Here is a 14,039-nt window from a genome sequence, read left to right as displayed (position 1 = left end):
CTGTGATGTTTCTTTCCACCTATTTGCTGACGATATCCAGCTGTACTGCTCTTTTAAGCCGTCCGAGATCCAGAAGCTGAGCTCCCTACGTCTTTGTCTGATGGAAATCAAACAATGACTCAGCGAAAATTCTCTGCAGCTCAATGCTGAGAAAACAGAAACTTTGATTCTCGCCCCTGATGACTCAATTCCAGGGATTAAGCAGTTCTTGGGGGACCTAGGCCAGTCCGTGAAGCCTAGTCTTAGAAACCTGGGAGTTATTTTCGACAAAGACATGTCTTTAGTCCAGCACTGTAAACAGCTGTCAAGGAACTGCTTTTTTCAACTAAGGAAGATCTCCAAACTTAGAAACATGGTTTCGCAGAATGATTTGGAGCTCATTATCCATGCCTTTGTGTCTTCACGTTTAGACTATTGCAATAGTTTGTTTTCTTGTCTTAACAAGAAAGAGCTCTCTAGACTGCAATTAATTCAAAATTCTGCAGCAAGAATTCTGACCCGCACAAATAGGAGGTCCCACATATCCCCTGTTCTGAAATACCTTCACTGGCTGCCAGTGTCCTTTAGGTTCAGGTTTAAAATCCTGGTTCTGGCCTTCAGAGCCCTACATGGTCCGGCTCCCTCTTACCTTAGTGAGCTGATCCAGCCTTACGCCCCTATGCGAGCGTAAGGCTATGGATCTATGGATCAGAACCTGATGAAGGTCCCTCGAGCTCATTATCACACTAGAGGTGACCGGTCGTTCCAGGTCGTTGCTCCGAGCCTCTGGAATGAACTTCCATCATCCTTGCGCTCAATTGATTCAGTTGTCACTTTCAAGAGTCAACTGAAAACGTTTTATTTGTCCAGGCTTTTAATTAGTCTCTTTTAGGGCTGCTATGATTTTTGTGCTGTCTGTGTATTGCTTGTGATGTTTTTAAACCCTGTTTGTGAAGCACTTTGTGGCCCCTGCCTGCGAAAAGTGCTATATAAATAAATTTTACTTTACTTTACTTCTTTCGTTCTATTTTCCCGCCTCACGCAGTCATTGGCCTGTTCTTCTTTTGTTCTATTTTCCCGCCTCACGCAGTCATTGGCCTGTTCTACTTTCGTTCTATTTTCCCGCCTCACGCAGTCATTGGCCTGTTCTACTTTCGTTCTATTTTCCCGCCTCACGCAGTCATTGGCCTGTTCTTCTTTCGTTCTATTTTCCCGCCTCACGCAGTCATTGGCCTGTTCTTCTTTCGTTCTATTTTCCCGCCTCACGCAGTCATTGGCCTGTTCTTCTTTCGTTCTATTTTCCCGCCTCACGCAGTCATTGGCCTGTTCTACTTTCAGGCTTGAGCCGGAGAAGCTGAGGGAAAAGATTCGCAATCTTTCATTGGACGGTTCTACTTTGCTCCTAGCTCCCTGATTGGCTGTCTGTGTGAAAGCCCGCCCTCTTCACCTCTGCAGCGTCTCACGGAGCTCATTCAGTGTCTGGACGCAGCGGTGAACCGAGCAAAAGCTACGTACCTGTCCCAGCAACAAACTCAAAACTAACGGAGAAAGAAGTGAGTATTACTATCTCATTTAGTCATTATTACCAGTTCTGTTCTTATTCTTTTATTTTCTGTGAAAAAAAGAGGCTAAACCGAAGCTGTTTTAGCCGGAACGAGTTAGCTTAAATCAGCTCTGACCCGACGCTGCTCTAAATAAGTTGATTAATAACTTATTCAATTGACTTTTCTCCGTTTTTCTCTTATTATACTGATATATTTTTACGCTGCTTTTATCTTTATTGTTATTAAATGTGTGTGTGGAGCAGCTAGCTTGGAGCTTCATTCATTCAGTCCGTCCGACGTAGTTTCAAAACTCGGTAAAACTCCAAGTAATGATGAATGAAATCCTCCATACTTAATACAAAGATCAATACGGGAAAATAAAGAGCATTTTACTCTTTGTTAGCCGTGTTTTAAAGCCTTTATTCCTCTCGTTTTGTACCGTGAAATGTGCTCGACGTCAGTTACAGTGCGGGGCTGTTACAACGTGTTTGTTAAAGGGATATAAATGAAAACTTGTCTGATAAAGGCTGTAGAATAAGCACATTATTTATTTGTATCTGTTCTTTAACATGACGGGTTGTAATTTAGAGGAGAAAGTGTCTGTGTTTAGTATGGCTGTTTAGAGCAGGCTGCTTACTCATCAACGTGTCATATAAGTGATGATTCTGTCACTGTGCTTTCACCTGCTTTATGTATGAATGAAAGCTCTAGTATAAAACACTATACAAACTAATGTTTATAAAAATAGCTCAAAAGAATGAAAGCAGATACAACACAGTGAAGCATGACATGATTAAACATGTGTAATAATAGTGAGTGAGAGCAGACACAGGCCTCCTCCCTGCAGTAATAAGTTGTACTCGATATTGTTTTAGGGGATTATTGTATACAGAAGGGGGGGACAGCGGGTGTGTATTGTAACTAATGTCTTGTGTCCTGTCTGTCTGTATACTGCTACTGGATGCCTTGAATTTCCCTCGGGATCAATAAAGTATCTATCCATCCATCCATCCATCTTGTCTCTACTCTGCAGAATGGACTTCAAGCCTGCATTCAGGACCACGAGCCCTCTGTCCTCTGAGCTCCTCCTGAGGCCTTCTCCTGAGGCGCTGCAGCTCGCCCAGCACGGGGGGCTCTTTCGGATCAAGTCGGCCGATGAGGTGAGTAGGGAGGCGGAGGCGCGTGTCCTGGAGGCCGGAGGTGACCCCGGTAGCCGTGAACTGTTGCTCTGTGCCAGTGAGCTCCAGTTTGGCAAATACCGGAGGCAAACATTTAAGTGGCTCTTGAGCCACGACGTGGGTTACGCCTGCAGCGTTCTGGCCTCCCACCAGGCAGAGCGCGAAGGCGGCGACACGTCACAGACGCCCCTCGCCCTCAACAAGGACGCCCTCATGTCCTACGCTCTGCTGTTTCCTGAGATGGCGGCCCTCATCCAGGAGCGCAGGATGCGTGAGGGCGCGCTGTCGGTGAGGGGCATGGACGCCACGTTGGTGGGCTTTGGGGCGTACGCCAGCCGGACCTTCCAGGCCCTCTTTGAGGATCCGTCCAGGGAGACGACGACGTGAGTGTTGCTGTCACGGGAGTGTTTGTGTGTTGATCATCTGAGACAACGAACGCTGGTAACATGAACTAACGTGTGCCCTGTTTTATTTCCTGTGTGTAGCTACCTGCAGTGGCTGAGGACTCAGAGGGTCAAGGACGGCTCCCGGATGCACCGGCTGCAGTCGTACGTGCGGGGGAGAGACCAGGAGGTCGCGGCCGCACCTCCTCAGGATCCGCACGTGGTGCAGCAGCCGGTTACATCGAGTAAGCACAGCTCAAGACTGGAGGCGCACCAGCTGCATGTTAAATTCATAAGACCACAGCATGCATTCATTTCTTTTTCCTTTCTCACAGTCTCCGGGGAAATCCCTGAGCAGCTCCTCCTGGACGTTTGGGAGGAGGACGATGAGTGTGAGTATTTCATCCGTGCAACAAGTTTATGTGAACGTGTGAGTTATGACAGAGTGAGAACCACAGAGTCTGTGTTTGTAGCAGCAGCAGCAGGAGGAGGAGGAGACGCAGCAGGAGGAGGAGGAGATGCAGCAGGAGCAGGAGGAGACGCAGCAGGAGATGCAGCAGGAGCAGCTGCACCTCCGGCTCTGAGTTTTGGAGCAACGGTTAGGAGATCTGATGAAGTTGATGAAGTTGTTCTTGTGAACATTGGGATCTTTACACTGACAGAATTCTGATCTGTCCTGCAGCTGCTGCCAGCATCCTGGAGGAAGCTCCTCCCTCAGCAGGACCACGATTGGCTGGGCAGGGCACTGTTCACCAAGAACAGCAGAGGGGCGACAGTGCTCACCAGCCAGCTGCGTCTGTGGTGGAGCCCCCCAGAGGCCAGGCCCCTGTACACCCAGACGCCCTCGCCCAACGCCTTCTTCCTCAGCCGGTTCTTCCTGTGGGCCCCCTACAGGATGTGGGCATACAGGCTCGTGTGCCCCAACTGCAAGCACAGGTTGACCGGCGCCGGGCTGTACAAGACGGTGAGGAGGGTGCTGGACATGAACAGCTGGTACTTCATGGGCACGGAGTACCTGGAATGCTGTGCATGTCAAAAGAAGTACACGGCGTGGGCGAAGGACCTCGTGGACCAGCTGGACGTAGCTCACCAGAGACAGTTTCCAGCCATCCTGACCTATAAGTAAGCAGATACATCCTGAGTGTTTAACATGTCAGTGTTTAACATGTCTGTGTTTAACATGTCTGTGTTTAACATGTCTGTGTTTAACATGTCAGTGTTTAACATGTCTGTGTTTAACATGTCAGTGTTTCTCTCAGTGTTTAACATGTCAGTGTTTCTCTCAGTGTTTAACATGTCTGTGTTTAACATGTCTGTGTTTCTCTCAGTGTTTAACATGTCTGTGTTTCTCTCAGTGTTTAACATGTCTGTGTTTAACATGTCTGTGTTTAACATGTCTGTGTTTAACATGTCTGTGTTTAACATGTCTGTGTTTAACATGTCAGTGTTTCTCTCAGTGTTTAACATGTCTGTGTTTCTCTCAGTGTTTAACATGTCTGTGTTTAACATGTCTGTGTTTCTCTCAGTGTTTAACATGTCTGTGTTTAACATGTCTGTGTTTAACATGTCTGTGTTTAACATGTCTGTGTTTAACATGTCTGTGTTTCTCTCAGTGTTTAACATGTCTGTGTTTAACATGTCAGTGTTTCTCTCAGTGTTTAACATGTCTGTGTTTAACATGTCTGTGTTTCTCTCAGTGTTTAACATGTCAGTGTTTAACATGTCAGTGTTCAACATGTCTGTGTTTAACATGTCTGTGTTTAACATGTCTGTGTTTAACATGTCTGTGTTTAACATGTCTGTGTTTAACATGTCTGTGTTTAACATGTCTGTGTTTAACATGTCAGTGTTTCTCTCAGTGTTTAACATGTCTGTGTTTCTCTCAGTGTTTAACATGTCTGTGTTTAACATGTCTGTGTTTCTCTCAGTGTTTAACATGTCAGTGTTTAACATGTCAGTGTTCAACATGTCTGTGTTTAACATGTCTGTGTTTAACATGTCAGTGTTTAACATGTCTGTGTTTAACATGTCTGTGTTTAACATGTCAGTGTTTAACATGTCAGTGTTTAACATGTCAGTGTTTAACATGTCAGTGTTTAACATGTCAGTGTTTAACATGTCTGTGTTTAACATGTCAGTGTTCAACATGTCTGTGTTTAACATGTCAGTGTTCAACATGTCTGTGTTTAACATGTCAGTGTTTAACATGTCTGTGTTTAACATGTCTGTGTTTAACATGTCAGTGTTTAACATGTCAGTGTTTAACATGTCTGTGTTTAACATGTCAGTGTTTAACATGTCAGTGTTTAACATGTCAGTGTTTAACATGTCAGTGTTTAACATGTCAGTGTTTAACATGTCAGTGTTTAACATGTCAGTGTTTAACATGTCTGTGTTTAACATGTCAGTGTTTAACATGTCTGTGTTTAACATGTCTGTGTTTAACATGTCTGTGTTTAACATGTCTGTGTTTAACATGTCTGTGTTTCTCTCAGTGTTTAACATGTCTGTGTTTAACATGTCTGTGTTTAACATGTCTGTGTTTAACATGTCTGTGTTTAACATGTCTGTGTTTAACATGTCTGTGTTTAACATGTCTGTGTTTAACATGTCTGTGTTTCTCTCAGTGTTTAACATGTCTGTGTTTAACATGTCTGTGTTTAACATGTCTGTGTTTAACATGTCTGTGTTTAACATGTCTGTGTTTAACATGTCTGTGTTTAACATGTCTGTGTTTCTCTCAGTGTTTAACATGTCTGTGTTTAACATGTCTGTGTTTAACATGTCTGTGTTTAACATGTCAGTGTTTAACATGTCAGTGTTTAACATGTCAGTGTTTAACATGTCTGTGTTTAACATGTCTGTGTTTAACATGTCTGTGTTTAACATGTCTGTGTTTAACATGTCAGTGTTTCTCTCAGTGTTTAACATGTCAGTGTTTAACATGTCTGTGTTTAACATGTCTGTGTTTAACATGTCTGTGTTTAACATGTCTGTGTTTAACATGTCAGTGTTTAACATGTCTGTGTTTAACATGTCTGTGTTTAACATGTCTGTGTTTAACATGTCTGTGTTTAACATGTCTGTGTTTCTCTCAGTGTTTAACATGTCTGTGTTTAACATGTCTGTGTTTAACATGTCTGTGTTTAACATGTCAGTGTTTAACATGTCAGTGTTTAACATGTCAGTGTTTAACATGTCAGTGTTTAACATGTCTGTGTTTAACATGTCTGTGTTTAACATGTCTGTGTTTAACATGTCTGTGTTTCTCTCAGTGTTTAACATGTCTGTGTTTAACATGTCTGTGTTTAACATGTCAGTGTTTAACATGTCTGTGTTTAACATGTCTGTGTTTCTCTCAGTGTTTAACATGTCTGTGTTTAACATGTCTGTGTTTAACATGTCAGTGTTTCTCTCAGTGTTTAACATGTCAGTGTTTAACATGTCTGTGTTTAACATGTCTGTGTTTAACATGTCTGTGTTTAACATGTCTGTGTTTAACATGTCTGTGTTTAACATGTCTGTGTTTAACATGTCAGTGTTTAACATGTCTGTGTTTAACATGTCTGTGTTTAACATGTCTGTGTTTAACATGTCTGTGTTTAACATGTCTGTGTTTCTCTCAGTGTTTAACATGTCTGTGTTTCTCTCAGTGTTTAACATGTCTGTGTTTCTCTCAGTGTTTAACATGTCTGTGTTTAACATGTCTGTGTTTCTCCCCTTCTGTCTCAGGCTGTCCTGCGACAGCATGGTCATCGGGCAGATGAAGCGACGCACTGCTGGCAACAGTGCGTCGCGTCTCCGCGCCACACTGATTGAGCAGCACACCGAGCAGTGGATCACGCGGAGCATGCGGTACCTGTCCATTGTCAGCAAGCTGAGAGTCCCGGGTGCAGCACCAGGGCGGGATGTGACTGTCCCGCCCATGCACCCGATCCCCACCCGAAACTGGCTGCTGTCCGTCTACGTCAGGGAGGCTCTCCCACGGCTAGAGGAGACGAAGTCCAGGATCACATCGGTGTTTGGGGACATCTTGAAGATGGACTCCACCAAGAAGGCAAGCGTGATGTTGTGATGAAAGACATGATGAAGGGAAAACGTGCACACGCACAGCGTAGAGTGACAGTTTGTGTGCGTCTGTGTTTTTCAACGCAGATCACCAAGAAGCTGGCGGGGCAGGCCGCCGGGACCGCCGCCTGGGCCACCAACGTGGGCAACGAGCACGGGCAGGTGCTGATGTCCGTGCTCACCGACTCCGAGGGCGAGGGTCTGCTGCCCATGGCGGGCGGACTCATGCGGCGCTACAGGGAGGCAGGACAGCGCCATCCTCGCGTCATCTACGTCGACCGGGACTGCTGCGCCACCTTCGGGCAGTGCAAGGTGCGCAGCGAGCTCTGAGCGGGGGGAGGGGTCTAAAAAACATGTCTACCTTTGTTGTGTCGTTTGTGAACTGACAAACGCTCTGTGTCTCCTCCAGGTCTCGGCCATGTTCGCAGAGTGGGACCAGCTGGTGGTGCGCCTGGACGTCTGTCACCTCATGCGACGCTTCGCCAGAGGTGTCACCACCGACAGCCACCACCTGTACGGGCTCTTCATGGCCAGGCTGAGCTTTGCCATCTTTGAGTGGGACCGGGCCGACGTAGACCGCCTGCAGGGGGCCAGGCGGAGCGAGGAGGGGAGGGACACCCCGGTGAAGCTGACGGCCGACGAGATGGCCCGTCACTGCCGTCGCCGCACCCGAGCGCCGGACGAGATCGAGCGGCTGATCCAGGAGCTGCTCGATCACTTCTGGGAGCTGACGGACACCGTGGGCGTCCCTCTGATCGACCGGGAGAGGATGCAGGAGATCTGGAAGATCCAGCGCCGCCATCTCCGCTGCATCCAGGACCCTGTAGGGGTGGAGCTCTACACAAAGACGGGGCAGTTGACCAGAGGGGGGGTTCATCCTGCCCGTCTTCCGTTGCGCGAGAGGCTCCACCTCGCTGGAGTCGTTTCACCTCCACCTGTGCCAGTTCATCCCTGGTGAGTGTGTCTGTGTGTGTGTGTGTGTGTGTGTGTCTGTGTGTGTGTGTCTGTGTGTGTGTGTGTGTGTGTGTGTGTGTGTGTGTGTGTGTGTGTGTGTGTCTGTGTGTGTGTGTCTGTGTGTGTGTGTGTGTGTGTGTGTGTGTCTGTGTGTGTGTGTCTGTGTGTGTGTGTGTGTGTGTGTGTCTGTGTGTGTGTGTCTGTGTGTGTGTGTCTGTGTGTGTGTGTGTGTGTGTGTGTCTGTGTGTGTGTGTCTGTGTGTGTGTGTGTGTGTGTCTGTGTGTGTGTGTGTGTGTGTGTGTCTGTGTGTGTGTGTCTGTGTGTGTCTGTGTGTGTGTGTCTGTGTGTGTGTGCTTCTGTGTGTGTGTGTCTGTGTGTGTGTGTCTGTGTGTGTGTGTCTGTGTGTGTGTGTGTGTGTGTGTGTGTCTGTGTGTGTGTGTCTGTGTGTGTCTGTGTGTGTGTCTGTGTGTGTGTGTCTGTGTGTGTGTGTCTGTGTGTGTGTGTCTGTGTGTGTGTGTGTGTGTGTGTGTGTGTCTGTGTGTGTGTGTCTGTGTGTGTCTGTGTGTGTGTGTCTGTGTGTGTGTGCTTCTGTGTGTGTGTGCTTCTGTGTGTGTGTGTCTCTGTGTGTGTGTGTCTGTGTGTGTGTGTCTGTGTGTGTGTTTCTGTGTGTGTGTGTCTGTGTGTGTGTGTGTCTGTGTGTGTGTGTGTCTGTGTGTGTGTGTCTGTGTGTGTGTGTGTCTGTGTGTGTGTGTTTCTGTGTGTGTGTGTCTGTGTGTGTGTGTGTCTGTGTGTGTGTGTCTGTGTGTGTGTTTCTGTGTGTGTGTTTCTGTGTGTGTGTGTGTCTGTGTGTGTGTGTCTGTGTGTGTGTTTCTGTGTGTGTGTTTCTGTGTGTGTGTGTGTGCATTAGCTGACAGTGTGTCTTTCTCTCCCCTGTCTCAGGCACGTCTGCCAGTGGCCTCCACTTCCAGGTGTACCTGCTGGAGGGCCTGGTGAGGTGGAATGAGAACAGGGCCCGAGCAGCAGTTCAGGGTGGCAGGGGGGGCCCCCTGACCTGCTACGACTCCCGGGCGATTCAGGCTCTCAACCAGCTCTCCCAGGACCTCATGGGCATGAAGCTGGTTGAGAATTACACCGAGCCTGGGCAGTACACAGGTGAGGGCGCACAGGACCGTGTGTGTGTGTGTGTGTGTGTGTGTGTGTGTGTGTGTGTGTGCGTACATGTATGCAGGAGTGAGTGAGGGGGTGGTTTGCACTCTAACTAGCTGGAGCTGTTTTTTCCTTCTCCACACTCTGTTCAGGTGAACTCATCGGTGTGGAGTACCTGTACTCCCAGACGGGGACCCCCCTGCAGGATCCTGGCCAGGACCCTGATAAGCCCGACGGCACCGAGGACCTGGAGGATGAGGAGGAGGAGGAGGAGCAGCAGGAGCAGCAGGAGCAGCAGGACGAGGGGTTCCAGGAGGATGCGGGGGACCTGAGGTTTGCGGACGACCTCAACATGCTCCTGTGGCCGCCTCAGCCTGCCCCCGCTGGCGCCCCCGTCGAGGCCCCCGCTGGCGCCCCCGTCGAGGCCCCCGCTGGCGCCCCCGTCGAGGCCCCCGCTGGCGCCCCCGTCGAGGCCCAGATGGAGGAGGTGCAGGAGGAGCAGGTAACTTGACTCAACGTGTTGTGAACTCCTCCAGTAAAAGCCCGTCTCTGTTACCATTCTTTCTAACACTCGTCTTTGTCTGCCGCAGGATGTCATCGGCCCCGATGGCCACAGTGGGTACCAGCACGCCGTCCGTCTGGCCCATGCCCTGGTGGGGCTGCGTCTCCAGGCCTGGGTGACGCAGCGGCAGGTGGCGGAGGTGGTCGCCCTGTGGGGCATGTTGTCCGACAGGGACAAGGCACCCGTCTCCTTCCCGCCTCACCACCAGGACCGCTCGGTATCAGGGAGGTTCCAGGCGAGACACAAAAAGCTCAAGGCCATCGTGGGCCTGGACAGCAGCGTTCGGTACGTGTCCGCGTTTGGACTCGCCTCTCCGCCTGATCTTCTGGTGTCTGGATCGTTTGTTTGAGTTACTCTCTCTCTCTCTCTCTCTCTCTCTCTCTCTCTCTCTCTCTCTCTCTCTCTCTCTCTCTGCAGCTCCTTCCTGGGCCAGGGCTCCGGTGCGGCACTGTCTCCGAAGGTGAGCAGGATAGTGGAGGCCATCTTTTTGGAGCTGTGCCGCATCCACTACGAGGGACGCACCATCGCTGGGACCCGGGTGAACCGCTGGCAAGCTGTCTTGAGGGACTACAGCATGATCCGAGACAACGTCTACGGTCATCGGGCCCTCCTGGCAGCCGCCCCCCTCCAGCTGTACGAGGTCAACAGGCGGACAGTCATGCAGTGGTGAGACTCGTGTGTTTCCGTCTGTCGTGTAGGGTTGATGACAGGTCGATTGTGGACGGAAGATGCTGACCACAAGCTTCTTATGTGAATGTTTTTTACCTCTTCAGGCACAACGAGAGGAGCAAGGCTTTCACCACGGAGCAGCTGTCTGCGGCCGTGCCAGGGCCCAGCGCCCAGCAGACGACAGAGGAGCAGCTGGAGCCTGCTCGTGCTCTGCTGCCTCAGCCTGTGCGGCCTGACCGGCCCCTCCTCTTCGATCTGCCTGAAGATGCGTCCGGTCAGGCCGCCACGCGCCGTGGGGCCCTGGCGCCTGAGCTGCACGGCCTCCTCCCACCCGCCACTGCGTCCGCTGATGGAGCCTCGTCATCCGGGATCCCCCCAGGCCTCCACCTCCACGGATGCTCCGACCTCGTCCTCCTCTTTGCCCCGTACCACCGCCTGGCAGAGGAAGGTCAGGGAGGAGCAGCAGCGCCTGGCAGGAGAAGTGGGTGCTCTCTACAAGACGCACAAACGCTTCACCCACTTCAACTGCAAGCGCTGCGGCCTGCCTATGAACAAGGAGCATGGACACACTCGCTACAGGGGAAAGCTCTTCTGCTCTAAGACCGGGGGACGCTCTGTGGAGGCCTGGTTGGAAGAGCAGAGGAGCCAGCAAACTCCCAGGGTCAGTGACTATTCTCTGTGCTCATCATATCAATCTTTTGTCATTGATTCAAGAGATTCTGACACAATATCTACTTCTGTTTTTCTTCAGCCCCAGCCAGCCAGCCAGCAGCAGCAGGAAGAGCAGCAGCAGGAAGAGCAGCAGGAAGAGCATCATCAGCAGCCGCCATCGTCGCCGTCGTCGTCGTCTGCTCCTCACTCTCTCACGAAGAGGAAGAGGAAGAGGAAGTGAGTGAGTGAGTGAGGGGGGGGACAATATTGTCTATTGTATTTGTATATATGTGTATATATATGTATATATATGTTGTATTTATGTAAATAAGTTCAACCTTTCTGTAGCTGAGTGAAACTAAATAATGTACATAAAGTTAAGGTTTTTGTATTGTATATATCATTTTTAAATTTCAAATCTGACTGAACAAAGTTTGATTGCACTTTAAATCTGACTGAACAGTTTGATTGCACTTTAAATCTGACTGAACAGTTTGATTGCACTTTAAATCTGACTGAACAGTTTGATTGCACTTTAAATCTGACTGAACAGTTTGATTGCACTTTAAATCTGACTGAACAGTTTGATTGCACTTTAAATCTGACTGAACAGTTTGATTGCACTTTAAATCTGACTGAACAGTTTGATTGCACTTTAAATCTGACTGAACAGTTTGATTGCACTTTAAATCTGACTGAACAGTTTGATTGCACTTTAAATCTGACTGAACAGTTTGATTGCACTTTAAATCTGACTGAACAGTTTGATTGCACTTTAAATCTGACTGAACAGTTTGATTGCACTTTAAATCTGACTGAACAGTTTGATTGCACTTTAAATCTGACTGAACAAAGTTTGATTGCACTTTAAATCTGACTGAACAAAGTTTGATTGCACTTTAAATCTGACTGAACAAAGTTTGATTACACTTTAAATCTGACTGAACAAAGTTTGATTGCACTTTAAATCTGACTGAACAAAGTTTGATTGCACTTTAAATGTGACTGAACAGTTTGATTGCACTTTAAATGTGACTGAACAGTTTGATTGCACTTTAAAGAAATGTGAGTAAAGTGTTGAATTATATGGAGGGATGTAAACTCTAATTTGGCCTTTTCTTCAATAAGTGTTGATGAGTTGATTGTAAATGTCTCGGTGTCCTTTTGGTCGTTTCACTGACAGTGACTCTCCTGCATGTTGCTGCCTCACACTCTGATCACAGAGCAGCCTAACCCTCCACATGGGCACTGACACATTTACCACCTGTCAGATCACATGACCACAGCAGAAACACAGATCAGGATGATCTTTGATGTAAGTACAAGTATTTGACGACACTACAGGGAGAAACCATACTACTGGCCACCGTGGGAAAACACAATAAGATTAGAACAAGTCTCATCACTGACATGTCAAATCAAAAGCTTTTTGATCCACTTTCATGTCCTTGACATCTGACAGGCTTCAAAGGTGATCTTTGAGAGGATGCTCCCCCATCCCTAACCCCCCACCCCTGACCCCCCACCCCCAGGAAGAAGCCTTGAAAGCTTGAAGGTGTTGCTCTCTTCATTTGCATCCATCTAAAGGGTGGGTGCTCAGGCCCCATTGTTTACGGCTGATTCCTGTCTAGGTGCTTGAAGGGAGGGCAAACGATCGTCACCAAAGCCTGGAGCTGAAAGTCAGCTTTCACAGTGGGTGTCCACGTCTGGCTTCTTCTTTGGCCTGCGGTCATTTAAACTGCAGTTATTCTTCATCATTGAGTCTTTCTTCTCTGTCAAGTAAGTGCCTGATGTGCTGTGTGTATTGACTATGTTCTTCACTGCGCTGTCTGTATCTGAATATTGACTCTGCTGTTTCCTCAATTCTTCTTTCCAGGATGAACCACGAGAAAACACTGAGGAAGACAAAGCACGTTGTGCGTGAGAAGCAGCTCACAGGTGTGTAAGAAAAAAAACTGGAAATGTTCAGACAGTTTTTGAAAAGCTTTACTGCTGTCTTTACATGTGTACTGAATTTCAATGTCATGTTTTACTCTCTAGACTCTGAATTAAGCCTTTCGGAGTGGTCCGGGACCTCCTGGCCTGGAGAGAGCTCTGCCTCCAGCAGCGAGGAGACCTGTCCACCTGCAACTCCTGCCAGCAGGAGGAAGAAAAAGGAGACCACCGCTGCCTCCACCTCCGCTCCATCAACCTCCACATCTGGTCGGGGCCCCACCAGATGCACTTTGTACAGGAGGAGGAAGAGGGAGGAGAGGGACCGGGAGGTCTTGTCCGAAGCCCCCCCTGAAACACCTGCGAGCAGGGAGTGCTCCACGTGCGGGGAAATTCGGCACAAAGACACAGGTCATGTTTTCTGTGTGGGTGAATTTTTCTGCCCCATGGAGCAGGGACCAGGTGGGATGGGGATGGTGGAGTGGTTGGGGGTGAAGGCCTGCCTGTTGACAGTGGCCAGGACGTCACTGTGGCGCCTACTAAAGAACGTGAAAGATCCACGGGACAAGAAGAAGAAGGGGGGGGGCAAACCCAGAAAGCCCTCCAAGGTCAGGGTGTGCAGTCTGTGCGGCCATCCGGACAGAAAAGACTTTGGCCACAGCCAGCAATTTCTTTTTTTTTTTTTTTTTTTTGACTTGCAATTTTTATTTTCTGATATTAGAATCAACATACACAATATGTTAACAAATGTACAAACCATCAACACCCTAAATCCCACCCCCCACCCACCCCTACTCCTGACGGGTCAATCACTCTCAGAGGTGGCTTGCATCTCAACCCACATCTTTGCGCGTCTGCCCGATCTTTACTGTGACATCTGGATATAATCGAGGTACATATCCCACTTTAGACAATATTTTTCAGTTCTGTCCAGCATCCTATATGACATTCTTTCATAAGCAGCAGTTCTGCC

General features: G+C 48.5%; 1 protein-coding gene across 1 annotated transcript; it reads left to right on the top strand.

Annotated features, from left to right (window-relative positions):
- Window positions 1-2,557: 2,557 nt before the first annotated feature.
- On the top strand, window positions 2,558-11,216 carry LOC306832987 (uncharacterized protein; the record flags this gene model as incomplete). Its single annotated transcript, XM_079358009.1, has 12 exons — window positions 2,558-3,084; window positions 3,187-3,319; window positions 3,420-3,476; window positions 3,767-4,206; window positions 6,817-7,141; window positions 7,240-7,464; window positions 7,562-8,106; window positions 9,059-9,258; window positions 9,405-9,754; window positions 9,843-10,099; window positions 10,232-10,480; window positions 10,588-11,216. 12 exons carry the CDS (start codon window positions 2,558-2,560, stop codon window positions 11,081-11,083), a joined length of 3,804 nt encoding a protein of 1,267 aa, XP_079214135.1. The 3' UTR covers window positions 11,084-11,216.
- Window positions 11,217-14,039: the final 2,823 nt, after the last annotated feature.

Source organism: Symphodus melops, assembly GCF_947650265.1.
Source record: "Symphodus melops genome assembly, chromosome: 12".
In the NCBI taxonomy this organism is placed as follows: domain Eukaryota; kingdom Metazoa; phylum Chordata; class Actinopteri; order Labriformes; family Labridae; genus Symphodus; species Symphodus melops.
Note: the sequence above shows the minus strand (reverse complement) of the source record. Positions and strands in the feature narration are given on the sequence as shown.